The 19,916-nt window shown below is 43.7% G+C and overlaps 1 protein-coding gene across 1 annotated transcript in view; it reads right to left on the reverse strand.

The window, feature by feature from the left end:
- LOC113875788 (zinc finger protein 805-like) overlaps nucleotides 1–19,916 on the reverse strand; it is a 42,425-nt gene that overhangs the window by 9,867 nt on the left and 12,642 nt on the right. Inside the window, 5 exon segments of the mRNA XM_027514465.1 lie at nucleotides 756–882; nucleotides 8,005–8,106; nucleotides 8,460–8,503; nucleotides 11,439–11,524; nucleotides 17,557–19,186. Coding sequence (XP_027370266.1) covers nucleotides 756–882; nucleotides 8,005–8,106; nucleotides 8,460–8,503; nucleotides 11,439–11,524; nucleotides 17,557–19,186 — 1,989 coding nt within the window.

The following is a 19,916-nucleotide window of genomic DNA, read 5'->3' on the forward strand; positions in this document are numbered from 1 at the left end:
TAAAAATAAAAACTTGGGGTGGGAATCCCACACCGTGATTGGATCAAATAGAGACACGTGTACAAACATCAAGTATCACTTACTCTTGTCAAGATTTCACAAAAGAAAGGACTCACGCCACCAAAAAATGCAAGGAGAGCTGTTCACGATCAACATGTGCCTTCTGAGTGGATCAAGCTTTCTGAGGGACTCAGGCCAACAGCCCTACTTTCCTTACCTTCTGAGGACAGCGTGTGGGAGAAGGACACGAGGAGAGCATAAACACAGGCACAAGACAGACATGCGGAAGGAAACAGAGGTAGGGGGTGCAGGCGTCAGAGAGCAAGCACTTGGAGACTTACTTCCTTCTGTAAAGTAGCTGCAGCGGCAAAAGGAAAAGGAAGCACTGCAAAAAGAAAGCGACATGGCGAACCCACAGAGAGGCAGAACGGGAGCCCCAGAAGCCAGGGCAGAACACACTTCTCTAAGTCACTGCATCGGCCCCTTAGGCAGCCCAGCGGGAATTCTGACCTCCGGGTTCTGTGAGATGCCCCCATTCTGTCCCAACACACCCTTCTCCTTGGGCTGTGACCAAAGGCAAATTAGACTTCTGGTCCAACCCTCCCTCAGTGAGACCTACGAGGCCCAGGCAGGAAGGGCTGAGAACAGAAAACAACTGAAGCTCTGGGGGAGGAGGCTGGCTGGGCCGCAGAGGCTTTCTCAGACCGCTGGACCTGGAGCCAGAGGGAGAAGAGAAGCAGAGTGGGGGGCCTTACCCAGAGACACCAGGAGCCTGCAGGTCTCCAGCATCACCTCCCAGTACAGTGTCCTCTGCATGGGGCCCAGATGCCCCCACTCCTCCTGGGTGAAAGTCACAGCCACGTCCTCATAAGTAACAGGCACCTGGAAAGTCAAGAGGCAGCGGGTTGGTCTCAGGGCTCGTGGTGGGATCAGAGCCCATTCCTCTCCATGGCGAAGGCACAGAGACCGGACACCTCCTACGGGCTGCGCTCGGCGCGGGACACAAGGCGGCGGCTGCCACCCAGGGCTGACTGCAGCCACAGAGGAGATGGGAGCCTCCCGTGCGAGAGCCGATGGAGAACGACACGAGGTCAGCACCGTTTGCAGGGGCTGTGGGGCACAGAGGGTTAAGGGCACAACGATGTCAGAAAAATGAGAAAGAAAAAGGGTGCAAATGTACATGAAATCCCAGCACCAATAATGATCACAGTGACAGCACACAGGCCCCAACGGTCCCCACTGCGTGCCTGCCTCATGGCGAGCGCTTTGCATGTTTTGTTGAAGTGACTGAAAGTCCCCAGCTCTGAAGCCCCGTTTCTGAGGTCTGAATCCAAAGTCCTAAATCAACAGTTGCCTGTGGAACGAACTTGGGGCCGCGCTTACTTTCTCTGAACCTTGAATAATTTCTGAGTCAACACAAAGACTCTCATTGAATGATAACATTTATGAGAACGAAAGAAAAAATATTCATAGCAGAAACACTGGGTGACTGGCCACATGACTGGCTACTGACCCCCATGGGGCCAGTGCTGCCTTCAAATTCATGTTAGTAATGGGATCTGAGGCCCAGGGAGCTCAACCAGCTCACCCAGAGTTTACATGAGCTGAGAGCAGAGGCGGGATTTAAACCCAGGTTCCCTTGACCCACTGGCAGAGTAAAACCCCAGTTAATGAAGACGTGAGATGTTTTAAGTAAACTTCGAAGTTATATTCACTTCAGCCACCGCTGAAAGTAGTTCTGCAGACGTGGGCAGAAGAGCAGACTCATCATCGCCCACCTCACAGGAGCGTGACCCAAGGCGGTGATACCTCCATGAAGTGGACGGGCCTGGACGGGCTCCCGTTGCTGTCTGAATCCTGGAGACTCCCAGGGAGAATCCACAGGAGCCATCCCTGCTCATCTCTACCTGAGACCTGACAGTACGTGTCCCGGAGGAAATGCCTCAGGACCAGGGACCAGGAACTGCTGAGGACGGTGCAGGCTGTAGTCAGGCCTCGGATGGGCTGTCTGTCTGTCCTGGCTGAGCAGGATGGAGCCTCCAGCAAATGAGCACACTGTCTGGCCCTCCCAGGACACGCCTGCTGGAAATGCTCTCAAACAGTATTGCGGGAGTAAGACAGACAATCAAAGATGGCTCCGTAAGGCGGTCTTTACTTCTGCAGAAGGGTGCGCTACAAAAGTCTGGGAGTAAGCACATGGAGTGGGAAATCTGCTGTTTTCATTCCTAAAATGCAGGTTCTCTCCTCCAGCCGCTCACAGGCTGAGAGTGACACAGTTACAATCTTCCTGGAGGCCATCGAAGTTTTTGATTGTATGATTTATAGTAACTATTTTCCCCACCCTTTTAGTTCTTTCCTCATGTCCAGGATAAAGCCCGTGAAATTAGCCCGCCAAAACGTCCTGGTGAGGAAGGAGAATCAGGAAGTGAAAAGAACAAAGGGTTGGCAACTAGCTGCCATTTTAGGAATCTTATTTATAAGCCGGGTATACACCTTTCTGTTCAAGTGTCCTAAGAATGAACCGCTTTTTATTTCTTATAACTTCTCCTTTGCTAGAAAAGATCGTATCTTTCTCACATGTCTCAGCAGATGGGGGAGCGGGGAGGATCCCGGCAATTGTGTAGACCCTCTGAGGGCTTCCGGAACAGCCAGTATGCTTTTCCTTTGGTCCACACACTTCCACCTCCCGAAATGCTATGTTCCTGGCTCAGGCCAAAACTGTCTACCAGAAAGAAGCCTGCCTGGCTTGCAAAGTTTACTTTATGGGTATCATCTCCAGGCACTCCATGCACAGTTCCAGAGGAGAGAGTGAACGTACAGGCTGTGGTGTGACCTACCGTTTGTTAGTTTCTGCTACTTAAGAGCTGCAACAGGGCCTCCCTGAGGGTCCAGTGGTTAAGAATCCACCTTGCAATGCAAGGGACATGGGTTTAATCCCTGGCCTCGGAAGATCCCTTCCCTTCATGCCTTGGAGCCACTAAGCCCGTGCACCACAACCACCGAGCCTGTGCTCCAAAACAAGAAAAGCCACCACACGGAATCACGGAAAACTATCAAACTGATCACACAGATCACAGCCTTGTTTAACTCATTGAAGCTATGAGCCATGCTGGGTAGGGCCACCCAAGATGGATGGGTCATGGCGGAGAGTTCTGACAAAACGTGGCCCACTGGAGAAGGGAATGGCAAACCTCTTCAGTATTCTTGCCTTGGGAACCCCATAAACAGTATGAAAAGGCAAAATGATATGACACTGAAAGATGAAGGCCTCAAGGTGGTAGGTGCCCAATGTGCTATTGGATAAGAGTGGAGAAAAAACGCCAGAAAGAATGAAGAGGCTGAGCGAAAAGCAAAAACAAGGCCCAGCTGTGGATGAGTGGTGATGGAAGTAAAGTGCGAGGCTGTAAAGAACAATATTGCATAGGAACCTGGAACCTTAGGCCCATGAATCAAGGCAAATTGAAAGTGGTCAACAAGGAGACAGCAAGAATGAACATCTACATTTTAGGAATCAGTGAACTGAAATGGACTGATGTGAGTGAATTTAATTCAGATGACTATTATATCTACTACTCTGGGAAAAGAATCCCTTTAGAAGAAATGGAGTAGTCTTCATAGTCAACAAGAGTCTGAAATTCAGCACTTGGGTGCATCTCAAAAACAAGAGAATGATCTCTGTTTGTTTCCAAGGTAAACTATTCAATATCACAGTAATGCAAGTCTATGCCCCAACCACTAATGCTGAAGAAGCTGAAGTTGAACGGTTCTATGAAGACCTACAAGACCTTCTAGAACTAACACCAAAATAGATGTCCTTTTCATCAAGGGGACTGGAATGCAAAAGTAGGAAGTCAAGAGATACGTGGAGTAACAGGCAAGTTTGGCCTGGGAGTACAGAATGAAGCAGGCCAAAGGCTAACAGAGTTTTGCCAAGAGAACGCACTGGTCATGGTAAACACCCTTTTCCAACAACACAAGAGAAGACTCTACACATGGACATCACCAGATGGTCAATACCAAAATCACTTTGACTATATTCTTTGCAGCCAAAGACGGAGAAGCTCTATATAGTCAGCAAAAACAAGACCTGGAGCTGACTGTGGCTAAGACCATGAACTCCTTATTGCCAAATTCAGACTTAAATTGAAGAAAGTAGGGAAAACCACTAGACCATTCAGGTATGACCTAAATCAAATCCTTTACGATTATACAGTGGAAGTGACAAACAGACCCAAGAAATTAGATCTCATAGACAGAGTGTCTGAAGAACTATGCATGGAGGTTCGTGACATTGTACAGGTGGCAGTGATCAAGACCATCCCCAAGAAAGAAAAAAATGCGAAAAAGCAAAATGGTTGTCTGAGGAGGCCTTACAAATAGCTGAGAAAAGAGAAGTGAAAGGCAAAGGAGAAAAGGAAAGATATATCCATCTAAATACAGAGTTTCAAAGAATAGCAAGGAGAGAGAAGAAAGCCTTCCTCAGTGATCAATGCAAAGAAAGAGAGGAAACCAATAGAATGGGAAAGACTAGAGATCTCTTCAAGAAAATTAGAGATACCAAGGGAACATTTCATGCAAAGATGGGCTCAATAAAGGACATAAACTGTATGGACCTAATAGAAGCAGAGAATATTAAGAAAAGGTAGCAAGAATACACAGTCGAACTATACAAAAAAGATCTTAATGACCCAGATAACCATGATGGTGTGATCACTCACCTAGAGCCAGACATCCTGGAAAGTCAAGTCAAATGCGCCTTAGGAAGCATCACTACGAACAAAGTTAGTGGAGGTGATAGAATGATGTGTCATTCTGTGCTTTGAATGCTGTGAAAGCGCCGCACTCAATATGTCAGCAAATTTGGAAAACTCAGCAGTGGCCACAGGACTGGAAAAGGTCAGTTTTCATTCCAAACCCAAAGAAAGGCAATGCCAAAGAATGTTCAAACTACTGCACAATTGCACTCATCTCACACGTTAGCAAAGTAATGCTCAAAGTTCTCCAAGCCAGGTTTCAACAGTACATGAACCGAGAAATTCCAGATGTTCAAACTGGATTTAGAAAATGCAGAGGAACCTGAGATCAAATTGTCAACAGCCATTGGATCATAGAAAAAGCAAGAGAGTTCTATAAAAACATCTACTTCTGCTTTATTGACTATGCCAAAGCCTTTGACTATGTGGATCACAATAAACTGTGGAAAATTATTAAAAAGAAGGGACTACCAGACCAACTTATTGGCCTCCTGATAAATCTGTACGCAGGTCAAAAAGCAATAGTTCGAACTGGACATGGAACAACAGACTGGTTCCAAATTGGGAAAGGAGTACGTCGAGGCTGTATATTGTTAATTATACAGTTAAATACTTAAATATGCAGTTAAATACTTATATGCAGAGTACATCGTGTGAAATGCTGGGCTGGGTGAAGCACAACCTAGAGTCAAGACTGCTGGGAGAAATATCAATAACCTCAGATACACAGATGACATCACTCTTATGGCAGAAACGAAGAGGAAATAAAAGAGCCTCTTCATGAAAGTGAAAGAGGAGAGTAAAAAGCTGGCTTAAAACTCAACATTAAAAAAACTAAGATCACGGACAGCATCTGGTCCGAACACTTCATGGCAAATAGATGGGGAAACAATGGAAACTGTGACAGACTTTATTTTGGGGGGCTCCAAAATAACTGCAGATGCTGACTGCAGCCATAAAATTAAAAGATGCTTGCTCCTTGGAAGAAAAGCTATGACCAACCTAGACAGCATATTAAAAAACAGAGACATTACTTTGCCAACAAAGGTCCGCCTAACCAGAGCTATGGTTTTTCCAGTATTCGTGTACAGATGTGAGAGTTGGACTATAAAGAAAGCTGAGTGCTGAAGAATGGACGTTTTTGAACTGTGGTGTTGGAGAAGACTCTTGAGAGTCCCTTGGACTGCAAGGACATCTAACCAGTCCATCCTAAAGGAGATCAGTCCTGGGTGTTCATTGGAAGGACTGATAATGAAGCTGAAACTCCAGTATTTTGGCTGCCTGATGTGAAGAGCTGACTCATTTGAAAAGACCCTGATATTGGGAAAGATTGAAGGCAGGAGGAGAATGGGACAACAAAAGATGAGATGGTTAGATGGCATCACCAACTCAATGGACATGAGTTTAGGTAAACTCCGGGAGTTGGTGATGGACAGGGAGGCCTGGCATGCTGCGGTTCATGGGGTCGGGTCGCAAAGAGTCGGACACGACTGAGCAACTGAACTGAACTGATGATGGTCAGCCACATATAAAATACATATTCACTGAAGTTTAAAGTACCTCAAAATTTAGTAAAGTATCTAAAATTAAAACAAATTTAATTTTGTATATACGGTGGTCCCATACCAGACCACCTGACTTGCCTCTTGAGAAACGTGTATGCAGGTCAGGAAACAACCGTTAGAACTGGACATGGAACAACAGACTGGTTCCAAATAGGAAAAGGAGTACGTCAAGGCTGTATATTGTCACCCTGCTTTTTAACTTATATGCAGACTACATCATGAGAAATGCTGGGCTGGAAGAAGCACAAGCTGGAATCAAGATTGCCGGGAGAAATATCAATAACCTCAGATATGCAGATGACACCACTCTTATGGCAGAAAGTGAAGAGGAACTAAAAACCCTCTTGAGAAAGTGAAAGAGGAAAGTGAAAAAGTTGGCTTAAAGCTCAACATTCAGAAAACAAAGATCATGGCATCTGGTCCCATCACTTCATGGGAAATAGATGGGGAAACAGTGGAAACAGTGTCAGACTTTATTTTTCTGGGCTCCAAAATCACTGCAGATGGTGACTGCAGCCATGAAATTAAAAGACGCTTACTCCTGGAAAGGAAAGTTATGACCAACCTAGATCGCATATTTAAAAGCATAGACATTACTTTGCCAACAAAGGTCCATCTAGTCAAGGCTATAGTTTTTCCAGTGGTCATGTATGGATGTGAGAGTTGGACTGTGAAGAAGGCTGAGTGCCGAAGAATTGATGCTTTTGAACTGTGGTGTTGGAGAAGACTCTTGAGAGTCCCTTGGACTGCAAGGAGATCCAACCAGTCCATTCTGAAGGAGATCAGCCCTGGGACTTCTTTGGAAGGAATGATCCTAAAGCTGAAACTCCAACACTTTGGCCACCTGATGGGAAGAGTTGACTCATTGGAAAAGACTCTGATGCTGGGAGGGATTAGGGGCAAGAGGAGAAGGGGACGACAGAGGATGAGATGGCTGGATGGCATCACTGACTCGATGGACATGAGTCTCAGTGAACTCCGGGAGTTGGTGATGGACAGGGAGGCCTGGCGTGCTGAGATTCATGGGGTCGCAAAGAGTCGGACACGACTGAGCGACTGATCTGATCTGATCTGATCTGATGGCTTCTCTTGCTCCTCGGATTAAGTCGCCACGCTTTTTCATGCCTCCTGGCCATTTTACAAAGGACCAGATATATGGGTTTAAGATTAATGATCACCAGTTGTTTTGCTCTCAGGCATATGGAACAGAAGTTAATTACTTCCCTGGATCTGAGTGCTGATAATTTATCAGACTAAGGACACAGTCCAGGAATTCCGGACAAAGGGTTTATTTAGCTTTAGGCTAATGGAAAGTGAAAGTGAAGTCGCTCAGTAATGTCCGACTCTTTGCGACCCCGTGGACTGTAGCCTACAACGCTTCTCCGTCCATGGGATTTTCTAGGCAAGAGTACTGGAGTAGGTTGCGAGATGTTTATTGAAAACAAGACCCAGGTCTCAGAGTTCTACACTGACTGCCTAGCAATTTCTACCTCAAAAGCCTCATTTATCCTTCACGCACTGATGACACACCTGACCGAGACAGGCAAGGTGCTAAGATTGAGGATAAATGACAAGCCTCTTGTTGCAAATAAACAAGGACAATGAGAAACCCGACGGCTACGTAGCCTCCTCTTCGCCCAGGAGTCCTCTCCGAACCAGCAATGCTAAAAATGCCGTCCACTCACCCGCCTCGGGTCCATCCACGCCGCCGCCATCGCGGGGTCTTGTGGAGAGCGTGGGGCCAAAGAGGCGGCTCCAGGATTCACCGCCCGCCGCCCGGATCCTGCCTAGGGCGGGCCACGCCTAGGCGGACCTTCGCTCTCCGAGCCTCAGTAGCCCAGGCGCAGAGGCCCAGGCTATCGCGTCAGAGCTGTGGGGATGGATCGGGACCCCGGCGAGCGCTCAGGAGACACCCCCGTGACGGAGGACCCGGGGCGGATGTCAGGCTCGTACACTGACCGACGCGGAGGTGAGATACAGCTTCCTCACCGGCCTTTCCAGCTCCTGCCGGGGAAACGCGGCCGCGCAGCTCTTTCAGTCCTTACAGCCCCAGGCACGCGCTGGACACCGACTGATGACGCACAGGCATTAAAAGGCCCGGAAGTCCCACCCCCACCCTCAGCTGTCTTTGGCCCAGTACCGGCGCAAACACGCGGCGCTCAGACTTCTGGGTAACGTAGTTTTCTTCCGTGCAAACCAGAAAGGAGTATAACACTCGGATCCTGACCCTGGAGTTCTGTCATCTGCTGCTTTGTGTTCATCCCCAGTGTCACTTTCAGGCTCCCTGTGTAGAGCCTTGTAGGCCCTTACGAGGACGTTGTAATATGTTTCGTGCGTGTTCTAGAAATATACCCAGGAACTGTTGAATCTACCACAGTAAGATACTCAGAAATGGTAGTAACTGACACAAAGGGGCAAATTTACGCTCCACAGATCCCTAGAAACTTGAGACGGGAACATCGCAAAGGGCCCAGCGGGGAAGACCGGGACGGGTCAGGGGACAGAAGCAAACAAAGCGCGACCCAGAGCTTGTTTTCGACAGGAACGGCGAGGCAAGGCAGGATAACGGCTTGGTATTGGCTAGTCTGAATACTGTCAAGCCTTGGAGCATGGAGGCTGTCCTTATTTGCCTGGCACAGGCCGTTAGGGGGATGAGAAGTATAGTCTATTGACGTATAAGAGTCAGAAAGAGAAGGGGTTTCTATTAGGGGTTTGGGGTTGTTTAATTTACAGATGAAAGGAATAGCCCCTAAGAGTAGTCTGTTACCTCTAAGAACTGGCTAGCCCTGAAAGGGGCAGTCTTGGTATCCTCTGGTGGTTTAATGGTTAGGGCTCTGTGCTCTCAGTGCAGAGGGTCCAGGTTTGATCCCTGGTCTGGGAACTAACATCAGGAAGCTGCTGGGGCCCAGCAGTCAATCAAACAATCAATAGAGAGGTAGAGACCAAAAAATAGGCAGAGGGGAAACAAAAACAACAAATAGATGCTTAAAACATGGATCTCCAAATTTAAAAATCACAGTAGACAGAAATTTCCTTCAAGCCATCCATCTGGTTAGAACAAGGACAGAAGTATATAATGAGGTGGTCTGATTAGAGGCCTATGCTCTTGACACTGCTTCAAGGAAGGCAAAGTTAAGTTACCCATTTATAATTTAGCTTAGACTATTCAATTGTCAGGTATGTAACATACCTGTGAACAGATTACAAATCTTTAACCCTCAAATTTCAAGGATGATGTCACTGACCCCAGAGGCTGCGGGGTATCCCATGACTGAGACAGGAAAGGTGGTCTATGGGTCAGACCCTAAATACCAAGGGGAGCAGCATGTACAACCAGAGACCAGATTCGTATAGGTCTCCAGTATCACATCTCTGTAGAGGGCCCTCCCAGCTGGAAAAAACACTCCCATGACCATCTCAGTAAAACTCACAGACAGGTCCATGAACTTGACTAAGCCTGCAACAACACACTCTTTAATCTCCAGTTATGCACATTTAACAATGCGGGAATTATGACCCCATATTCGTTAATCTTCTCTTTCTTGAAGTCAAGGCTACAAGTTTCAATAGTAGGAAGAAAGAATAAAGGAGAAACTGTTGACATATGTGCAATGGAAATACATGGCATTAACCTGGTTGTTAACATCTCTGTAGAAATAGAGGCAAATACAGGGAATATTTGCAAGTCAAATCACTTGGCAATATATCTAAATAGATAAAACATTTATTGAGAGGCATGATTCTTTCTCACCAGATATTCTGTATATTTTGTCATCATTAAATCCTGAACACGTGTAAGAATTTTTGGTGTGATATAACTATTGTTACAATGACTGATATGTATTTAAACCTTCACCTCAAAGCCATGACTTATTTTTGTCATAGCAAACTGTATTCGCGTAGTATTTGTTAAAGGAATTTGCACGTCCCTATTTTGGTATCATTTAAGTCACTGTGACACTGAGTTAACATGCGGTGCTATCCTTTGAACTTCACAGTTTGTCCCTGGCTAGTTTAGGGGCTTAGACTTTGGGATGCTTGCTATCACGCCCAGAAAGGATGAATGGCTCAGGATAGGCACTGTCTCTGTATTATGCTGCTGACCTGCTATGCTTCTGAAGGTCAAAACTGTTACGTTCCAAGCAGAGTGCCCAATAAAAATACTGGGCTCTGAGGTTCTACTGAGCTCCCCTAGGAGCCACTTCACACACGTTGTTGAAATTCACTGACACAACTTAAACCAAGTGCTCAGGACTCCTAAGGCTTCCCTGGGGCTCAGACGGTAAAGCATCTGCCTGCAATGAGGGAGAGCTGGGTTTGATCCCTGGGTTGGGAAGATCCCCTGGAGGAGGAAATGGCACCCCACTCCAGTACTCTTGCCTGGAAAATTCCATGGATGGAGGAGCCTGGTAGGCTGCAGTCAATTGGATCACAGAGTCGGACGTGACAGCAACTTCACTAGAACTCCTGAAGCTTGTTCCTGGCTTCCTCTGGACTCCAACCCTTATACCGTTCCCCTTGTCTGAGATCGCTTCGAAAAAACATCAATGTTAAGCATGACAATATGCTGAGTTCTTTGATGTTTTCCTAGTATTCATAACTTGGATAATCTTGAGGACTTTCCAGTCATTCATCATGACTCCATTTAAAGTCTGACCATTTTGTCCATATAAGCACATGTGGTTTCTCTTTGTGGTCAACATTATGTCATACACGGTACCCATTATATACACAGCTTTGTGTAAACACTCTGTGAGGGAGGGAGGCAATCAATATAAAAATACACTGCTGTGTGTGGCCACTCATTAACACACACATATACTGAAGGAAACAAAAATGTTAATGTGTCTAATGAGGGAAACAAAAAGGTTAAAGGAACAGAATTGGACAGTGGTTGGAGGTGAGGCTGACGAAAGAAAAATGGCTGCAAGTGGCTTGGTCAGCCAGACACAAGACAGCGGGACTCACTGAGACGTTTTCCAGGCACCTCACACACAGTGTCCACAGCCAAGTCAACCTTGGCCTTAGACGCTTCTCAGGCACCTCACACACAGTGTCCACAGCCAAGTCAGCCTTAGCCTTCTGTGATCTCTCTGCTACTTCAAACTCAAGAGATTACCTATATCTTTCACAAAGTGATGAGATGACACCAGCACTGAAGACAATATGGTTTCACACTCAAACTGAAACGGTGGCCAAGATGTACTGCAGAATGAGAGACAGGGGTCAGAGGTCAATGCGCATTACTTGATCCGTTTTAGTAAAAATGAGTAGTGACAAGGAAAAAGGATCACACCACATGAAGGGATCTGGGAAAGTGATATGGGCATGGACTCTGTGGCCAGCCCAAATGGCTCCGATCCCTAACCTCATACTTGGCAACAACAGTACAAGTCTGGGCAAATCCCTTAGCCTTTCTAGTCTTCAGTTTTCAGTGTAAAATGAGGGCAATATTACCTACCACATAAACTGGCTAGAAAGGCTGAGTCGACATGTCTAAGCGTTTAAGACAGTGGCGGCCGTACGCAGCACCGTGCGTCTGTGCTCTTACCGTTCTACGGGCGCGTCCTCATGGTGGGCTCCGGCCAAGCGACACAGGCGTGAACTCCGTGTGTGAACATACAGAAGGCGTGCAGTTACGAACAAAGGGTAACAGACATGACACACTCACCCTGGAGACACAGATTTGGGGGAGCTCTGCAGCTCACTGAGTGTAAAATGCCTTCAATGGGAGTTAAGTCACTCATGGAACACATTGCAAGTGAGAAAACAGTGGCCTTGGATGGACCCCGGGAAGCACACTGTTTAATGCTAAACATGGGCTGAAGACAGATTCTCTGAAGAAGGGCAAAAACTGAGAAAGCAGGGAAGGACATTTAAGTCAGAGAGGTGGGCAGCAGTCCAAAGGGGGCTGGGAGGTAGGGGAAGAGGACAAAAGGGAACTCTTAGACCTGCGTGAGCCAGGTGACCGTGATAGAGATCACCCTCTAGTTGTCACTGGTGTGAAAGGGACATGATGGGGGAGGACAGGCAATGGACTGAAGAGTCACACAGCGCGTCTGTGAGAGAAAAGAGAAGGGCGCAGCTCAGTGCACAAGGGAGGCGCAAAGTGCCTGCTGCTGCTGCTGCTAAGTCGCTTCAGTCGTGTGCGACTCTGTGCGACCCCATAGACGGCAGCCCACCAGGCTCCCCTGTCCCTGGGATTCTCCAGGCAAGAACACCAGAGTGGGTTGCCATTTCCTCCTCTAATGCGTGAAAGTGAAGTCGCTCAGTTGTGTCCGACTCTTAGCAACCCCTTGGACCGCAGCCTACCAGGCTTCTCCATCCATAGGATTTTCCAGGTTAGAGTACTGGAGTGGGGTGCCATTGCCTTCTCCATAAAGTACCTAGGGATGAGGAACACAGGTACAGATTATGGACACAGAAGGGAATTAAGAGGGAGAAGTTAAAGACCAAAAACAGAGGCATAAAAGAAAGAGGTCCTACACACATTGGGAAATGTGGGGGAATGTGTTCAACCACAGAGGAATATTGACTGTGGAAGAGGAGTAGCCCATACTCTTCAGATTGTAACAAGTCTTACTGAGCAATGAAATCTTACACACAAATCTTCTCTGGGGAACAGAACTCTGAACAAGCTGAAGGTCACCCAGTTTTATTTTCTTGAGAACTGTTTATGGATAACAACAAAGAAGACTGCAGGTCTTCCATTCCTGCAGGTAGTTTAGGATTTCTAATAGTTAAGATAAACTACCAGAGACCAATGACTTTGGACCAAAAGTTGTGCTGTATCCTGAGTCCTCCTTTGGCGTCATAAACCAGGCAAAGACATAGAAGATGCATAAAAGAGCGAAACAGGAAAGCAAACAACTGAAAAATTCAAAAACCAAAATGAAAATTCACTGCATGAGCTCAATAGTAGATTATACGTAAGAGGGAAGGAATCAGTGAGCTCAAAGACAGCTCAAGGGGAATTAGTCAATATGAGCAACAGAGGAAAACACCCTGGGGAAACAAAAAGGTACAAGTCTGAGGGTCCTATGGAACAAGAGCAAGAGCCCACCATTCATGTTACTGGAGCCCCTGAAAAAGAGGGGCTGAAAAAACTATTTGAAGCATAACTAAAAATTTCCCAATTTTTCCAAATGGCATATACTACAAAATTTTAAAAGTTAAGCAAACACCAGACAGGATAAGCCCCCAAATGTTATGGCAGGTTGCATCATGATCAAACTTCTGAACTCTATGTACAAGGAAAAAACACTGAAAGTACTTGACAAAATGGATAGAGTACAGATACAGAAATGATGAGTCAAACGGCAGCAGATTTCTCATCTGAAACCGTGGAAGACAAGGAAATGACCTGCCTTTCAAGTACTAAAATAAAAGAACTGTTGACCCTGAATCCTATGCCCCACAAAAACATCCTTTGGGAATGAAGGAGAAATAAAGACATTCTTAGAAGAAGGAAAACAAAAACATCTGTTACCAGAAAACCTACCACAAAAGACAGGCTACAGGTGTTCCTGGGGTAAATAATTTAAAAAGAAAAACTGTTAATGGAAGAAACTTGGGATTTCAAGAAGGAAGAAAAGAACAATGTAATGAGTAACAATGTAATGAGTAAACAGACTGTGCTTCTTATGAGTTTTGCAAAAATGGTTTGACAGCTGAAGCAAAAAAAAAAAAAAATCATCCAATATGGTGCTCAGCATACAAAAAGGCAACACTTTACAGACAGTTATATTAAAGAATGGGGAATAACGTACCCAATGGAAGTAAGTTTCTACACGTCAAAGTGCTAAAATGTTGATACTGTACACTCTGATAAGTTATGTATGTACAATATAATACCTAAAGTAACCACTAAAAAACAAGACATATTCTCAAAAACATCACAGATATATCAAGTGGAATTCCTAACATTAAAAGTTAGTAACTTTTAAAAGTTACTCAAAAGAAGGCAAAACAAACAAGAAGTACCTCCCAAAACCAAATATCAGGGCAACAAAAACCAGGTAACAAAAACATCATAAAATGGTAATGGTAAGCCCTGAAAATATCAATAATTATTTTAAACTTAAATGACCTAAACATACCAATTTTTAAAAGGAAATCAGTAAAATAGACATTAAAAAATGAGGCAAGTATATGCTACTCACAATATTCACATATTACATTACTTGAAATGTAACAATATAGATAAGGTTGAAAATATAATTATTATGGAAAAATATAAACCATGCAAACATTAACCAAAAATCTCAATAGTGACTATATTAATATCAGATAAAGAATACTTCAAAGCAAAAAAACTTCCCAGGAGCAAAAAGAAAACAAAGAATAATGATAACAGGGTCAATACACCAAGATAACATAGCAATCCTAAGTGCATCTGTACCAAGTAACAGAGCTTTGAAATGCACGAAGTGAAAACTGACAGAACTTAAAGGAGGAAGAGACAATTCTAGAATTAAACTGCAGGACAACACCCCCCTTTTCAGCTATTGATAGAAATTAGAGGCAGGAAATCAGCAGACAAAATCGGGAAAACATCATCAATGAACAGGATCGGGAACACACATATACAAACTCCACCCAGTGACAGTAGGATACACATTCTTTTCAAGCAGCCTTATTGAACATTCAAGATAGACTATATCTTTGATCATAAAACAAACCACAGCAAATTTAAATAGCCAAATCAAATATAAAACAAATGAAATCCAAAACAAGAAGAAAGCACAAAATACTCCAAACACTGCAAAATTAAACAACATACTTCTAAATAATCGATGGGTTACACAGACAGTCTTGAATAAAGAAATATTTAGACCTGAATGAAATGTAATTAGAACATAATAAACTACAACAGTACTGAGGGAAATTTATAGAATTTAATGCTTATATTAATAAAGTGAAAAAAAAATCCTCAATCAATAACCTAAGCACCCGCCTCAAGAAACTGCAAAGGAAAATAGTACCAAAGCAAATAGAAGAAATGATGTAATAAGGATCAGGGGGAAAAAAAATCAGTGAAATAAGGAAAAGACAGAGGAAAAAATGATATAAAGTGCTGGGTTTTTTTAATGATTTAAAAAACTGATATATGTCTGAGAAGACTGACAAAGATAAAAGAGAACACATTTCCAACATCAGGAATAAAATACGGGTTATAAATACAGATTCTGCTGCCCTCAGAATGATAAAGGAACACTTTAAACAAATAAGAACATTTAGATGAAATGGGACAATTTCTAGAAAAAGATAAACTATAAAAACATATCCAATATCAAATAGAAACTGAATAGTTCTATACATATTAAATAAAATAAATAAGTAATTAAGAAGCATTCAAAAGAAAACTCTTCAAGACTAAATGGTTCACTGGAGAATACTACCAATCATTAGGTAGTACCAAATGATACCAAACCAACTCTATACTATACACTGTCTTCTGAATAATAGAACACCTTTTAACACATGTTAAGAGGCCAGAATCACTTAGACACCAAAATCAGACAATGACGATGGAAAAAGAAAGAAAAGAAAGAAAGAAAACTACTTAATACATACCACTGTCACTCATAACATGAGAGGAAAACTTCCTCAACAAAATACCAGCATATTAAATGCAGTAATGTGTATAAAAACAACTGTGCTCCATGACCAAGTAGGGCTTACTCCAAGGATACAGGCCTGGCTCGGCATTCAGAACTCACATAAACATAATATACAACAACAAGCTAGAGAGGAAAACACAAGATTCTCAGTTGATTAAAGAAAAACCATTGGACAAATTCAACACTCATTCATAGCAACAAAAAATTCTCAGCCAATTAGGAATATGGGAAACTTTCTGAACTTGATAAAGAAAGCCCTATGAAGAAAACCTTACAACTAACACCATAGTTTATGATTAAAATCCTAATGTTTTCCCCCTAATATCAGGAACCAGCCAAGGCCATGTTTTCTCACTACTAGTATTCAAAATCATATTGGAAGTCCTAGCTAGTGCAATAAGACAAGAAAAGAAAATGATAGGTATATAGATGAGAAGAAAGAAAGAAAACTTCTCTACTTGCAGATGATATTTCTATGTAGAAAATCCCAAGCATTCTATCAAAAGAAATAGCAAGATTGTAGGATATGAAAAATATATATATACTAAAGACTATATGGAAGCTGAAAATTTTAAAATCAATGCAATCTATAATTACTAAAAACCACCAAACAAAAAACCCACATCTATATATAAATCTTATAAAAACTATATAGGACCTACTGAGACTTATTAAATAACAATGAAATAAATCAAGAGATAGCAAATAAATATACAGACATAATACATTCATAAACTGGAAGACACAAGACAGCAAACATGCTGACTCTAAACATATTATTCTGCCAATTTAACTCAATTTCTCTCAAAATTCAATAATTTTTCTAGTAAAAACTTACATAAAACTTTATATGGAAATTCAAAATACTAAGAATGCTAAATCAGTTTTAAATAAGAATACTGAAGTTTTAAATAAGAAGACTGAACTGGGAAAAGCAGAATCACTTTACCCAATTAAAAGACTTACCATATAACTAGAGCAATCAGTAAACCAGGATTAGTACAGGACCGCAAAAAAGTCTGAGTATTAGCTCTTTAAAACCATATAAAAAAAGGTTTGTCTTTTAAAAATCAAAGCCTAAATAGTCTTAAACGGTGCAAAACAACATGCCCATTCATATGTGAATTCTTATCTCCTTACATATAAAAGCATTTAGCGGCTCAAACTAAAATGTAAGCTCCTTAAGAATAGAGACAATGTTTCAGAACAAAGACGTTGGATGAAAGGTTCCAGACCTGTCTGCCTCACCTTACACTGGATGGCAATGAATGTATATAAAGACGCATAGTACAGGTTCTTTACCATGGGAACAAAACCCTCTTCCTACCAGTTAACTAAGCAATCTGACAAAGTGCCACAGTTTGGCAAGGAAGTCTGAAAGAAACTTTTTTGCAGTTCATTTTCTAAGTCTCTCCCTTCTTTTTTTAAAAAAAATTCCTGAGATAATAGTGAAATGTAAACTAAGTAAGATGGAGCTGAAGGCTTTCCGAAGTGCATAATAACCACTGGGTCTCTCTCCGTGATGAACTCTCACATGCACAATAAGGCTCTAGGTTGGGTCAATTTCCAATATGAGTCTTTAGACGATAATTAATATCCTGCAATAGTTTTTCTCACAGGGAAGAAAACTGTGGGGTTTCTCTTTGGTACGAATGATCAGATTCGGAGTAAGATGTTTCTTCAGGCAAAAGATTTTCCTCAGTGGTTACATTCAAAAAGTCTTTCCCCAATAGGAGTTCTTGAAGGTTGACTGAGGTTTGCCCACTTGTAAAGGGTCTTCCCACTTCTGTCACATTGACAGGGTTTCTCCCAGTATGAACCCTCTGGTGCTGAGTGAGGGACGAGCTGCGACTGAAGGCCTTTCCACACTCACTGCACTCATAGGGCTTCTCTCCAGTGTGGATGATGGAGTGTCGAATAAGGTTTGTGCTCCAGCAGAAGGTTTTTCCACACTCCATGCATTCATAGGGCTTCTCTCCACTATGAATCCGCTGGTGTCTGGTGAGGCCAGACCTGCGGTTGAAGGCCTTCCCACACTCCGTGCACTCATAAGGCTTCTCTCCAGTGTGGATGCTAAAGTGCCGAATGAGGTCTGCCCGATTACTAAAGGCTTTCCCACATTCTTTGCACTCAAAAGGTTTCTCGCCAGTGTGGGCTCTTTTATGTAAGATAAAAGTGGAACAGTGGGTGAAGGCCTTTCCACACTCGGTGCACACATAGGGCTTCTCCCCGGTGTGGATCCGCTGGTGCCTCTTGAGGTATGACCTGTGGTTGAAGGCCTTCCCGCACTCGAGGCACTCGAAGGGCTTCTCCCCGGTGTGGATGACATAGTGGTGAATGAGGGCTGCGCTCTCACAGAAGGCTTTCCCACATTCGCTGCACTCGTAGGGCTTCTCCCCGGTGTGGGTCTGCTGGTGCCACATGAGGTAGGACCTGTGTTTGAAGACCTTGCCACACTCAAAGCACTCATACGGATTCTCGCCACTGTGGATGATGTAGTGTCGAATGAAACCCGGCCTATCTCGGAAGGCTTTTCCACATTCTTTGCACACAAAAGGTTTTTCTCCAGTGTGGCTCCTGTTATGTAAAACAAAAGTGGAACGGTGGGTGAAGGCCTTTCCACACTCACTGCACTTATAAGGCTTCTCCCCACTGTGAATCCGCTGGTGCTGTGTCAGGTGTGACTTGCGGTTGAAGGCCTTGCCACACTCCATGCACTTATAGGGCTTCTCTCCGGTGTGGACCATGTGGTGTTGAAGGAGATAAGTGCTCTTACTAAAGGTTTTCCCACACTCTGTGCATTCATAGGGCTTCACTCCAGAATGAATCCTCTCATGTCGAGCAAGGAGGCGTTTCTTATTAAAAACTTTCCCACACTCATTGCATTTGAAGAGACTTTCCTCTTCCTGAATCAGGGGATCTTTACCTGATCCACAGGAGTCACGGTCATGGACAGCACCCCCTAGAGGGACTTGCTCCTCTACGATCCTTGAACACACACCACCAGCTGTCCCTAAGCTGCCACGTTCACAGCTTGGATTCCCAGGGAGCTTCCCGTTCTGGGGTTCTATCTCTGGTCTCAAGCATCCTTCATGCCTTTCCAATGGCTCTTCTTGATTGTTGATTTGGCCCAACTGGGAGTCCTCTGAAACTCTCTGTGTTAGCTGTTCTTGGACTGAGGCTCCCTCAAACAGGGATGGCTCAGAAGTGGTAGATTCTCTGGTCTTGGGTTTTCCTTTGTCACCTGAAAGAAATTCAACATACAGAAAGACCTGTTAATAATGCCAGCATGGAAGTTCAATATTTCAGTGTTAAAAATGAAGATGAAAATAGTGCCTCTGTGTCTGCCATGTTGCCCTACCTCTGAATCCCAGGATAAGAATTTATTTCTCTCCTGATCTTGGACTGTTAAAACCTTGAAAGAGGGACCCAGAGGAATGGCTCTGTAAGGGGATGGGGTGCTGGAAAAAAGCACAGTCAATTCCAGACGGGAGAGTTATGCAAATAAACAACTCATGTGGGTCCAGACAGTTTATGCTGAAGAGATGACTCAGTTCAAAACCTGAAAGACCAACTATATGATCAGAAGGCTATGGTTTGAACCATAAGATAACAACTAGGAAACAGACAAAGGGAAGACAAGGGCACTGAGTCACGCAGGCACTGATTTAATCAGTTGTGTTTATGTAATGAGAGTCAGTGGAATTCTTATGTTGGCAGTACTCCATGCATATATTGCCATACATCAATGCCAAGAGGCTAATGAGTCCGATGACGTGGTAGCTAATGTTTGGAAGCCCTCCAAAATCTGTTTAAAAAAAAAAATCTATTGAAAACTTATTGGACAAAGACTTTGCAACAACTATCTTATAAAAGCTCAAGGAGCTAAAGAAAGATACAGAGAAAGTCAAGAAAACTAGGTAAAAACAAATGGAACTATCAATACAAAGAAAGAAAACCTAAAAAGAAATGAA

Source organism: Bos indicus x Bos taurus, chromosome 18, assembly GCF_003369695.1.
Source record: "Bos indicus x Bos taurus breed Angus x Brahman F1 hybrid chromosome 18, Bos_hybrid_MaternalHap_v2.0, whole genome shotgun sequence".
NCBI classification, from domain to species: Eukaryota; Metazoa; Chordata; class Mammalia; order Artiodactyla; family Bovidae; genus Bos; species Bos indicus x Bos taurus.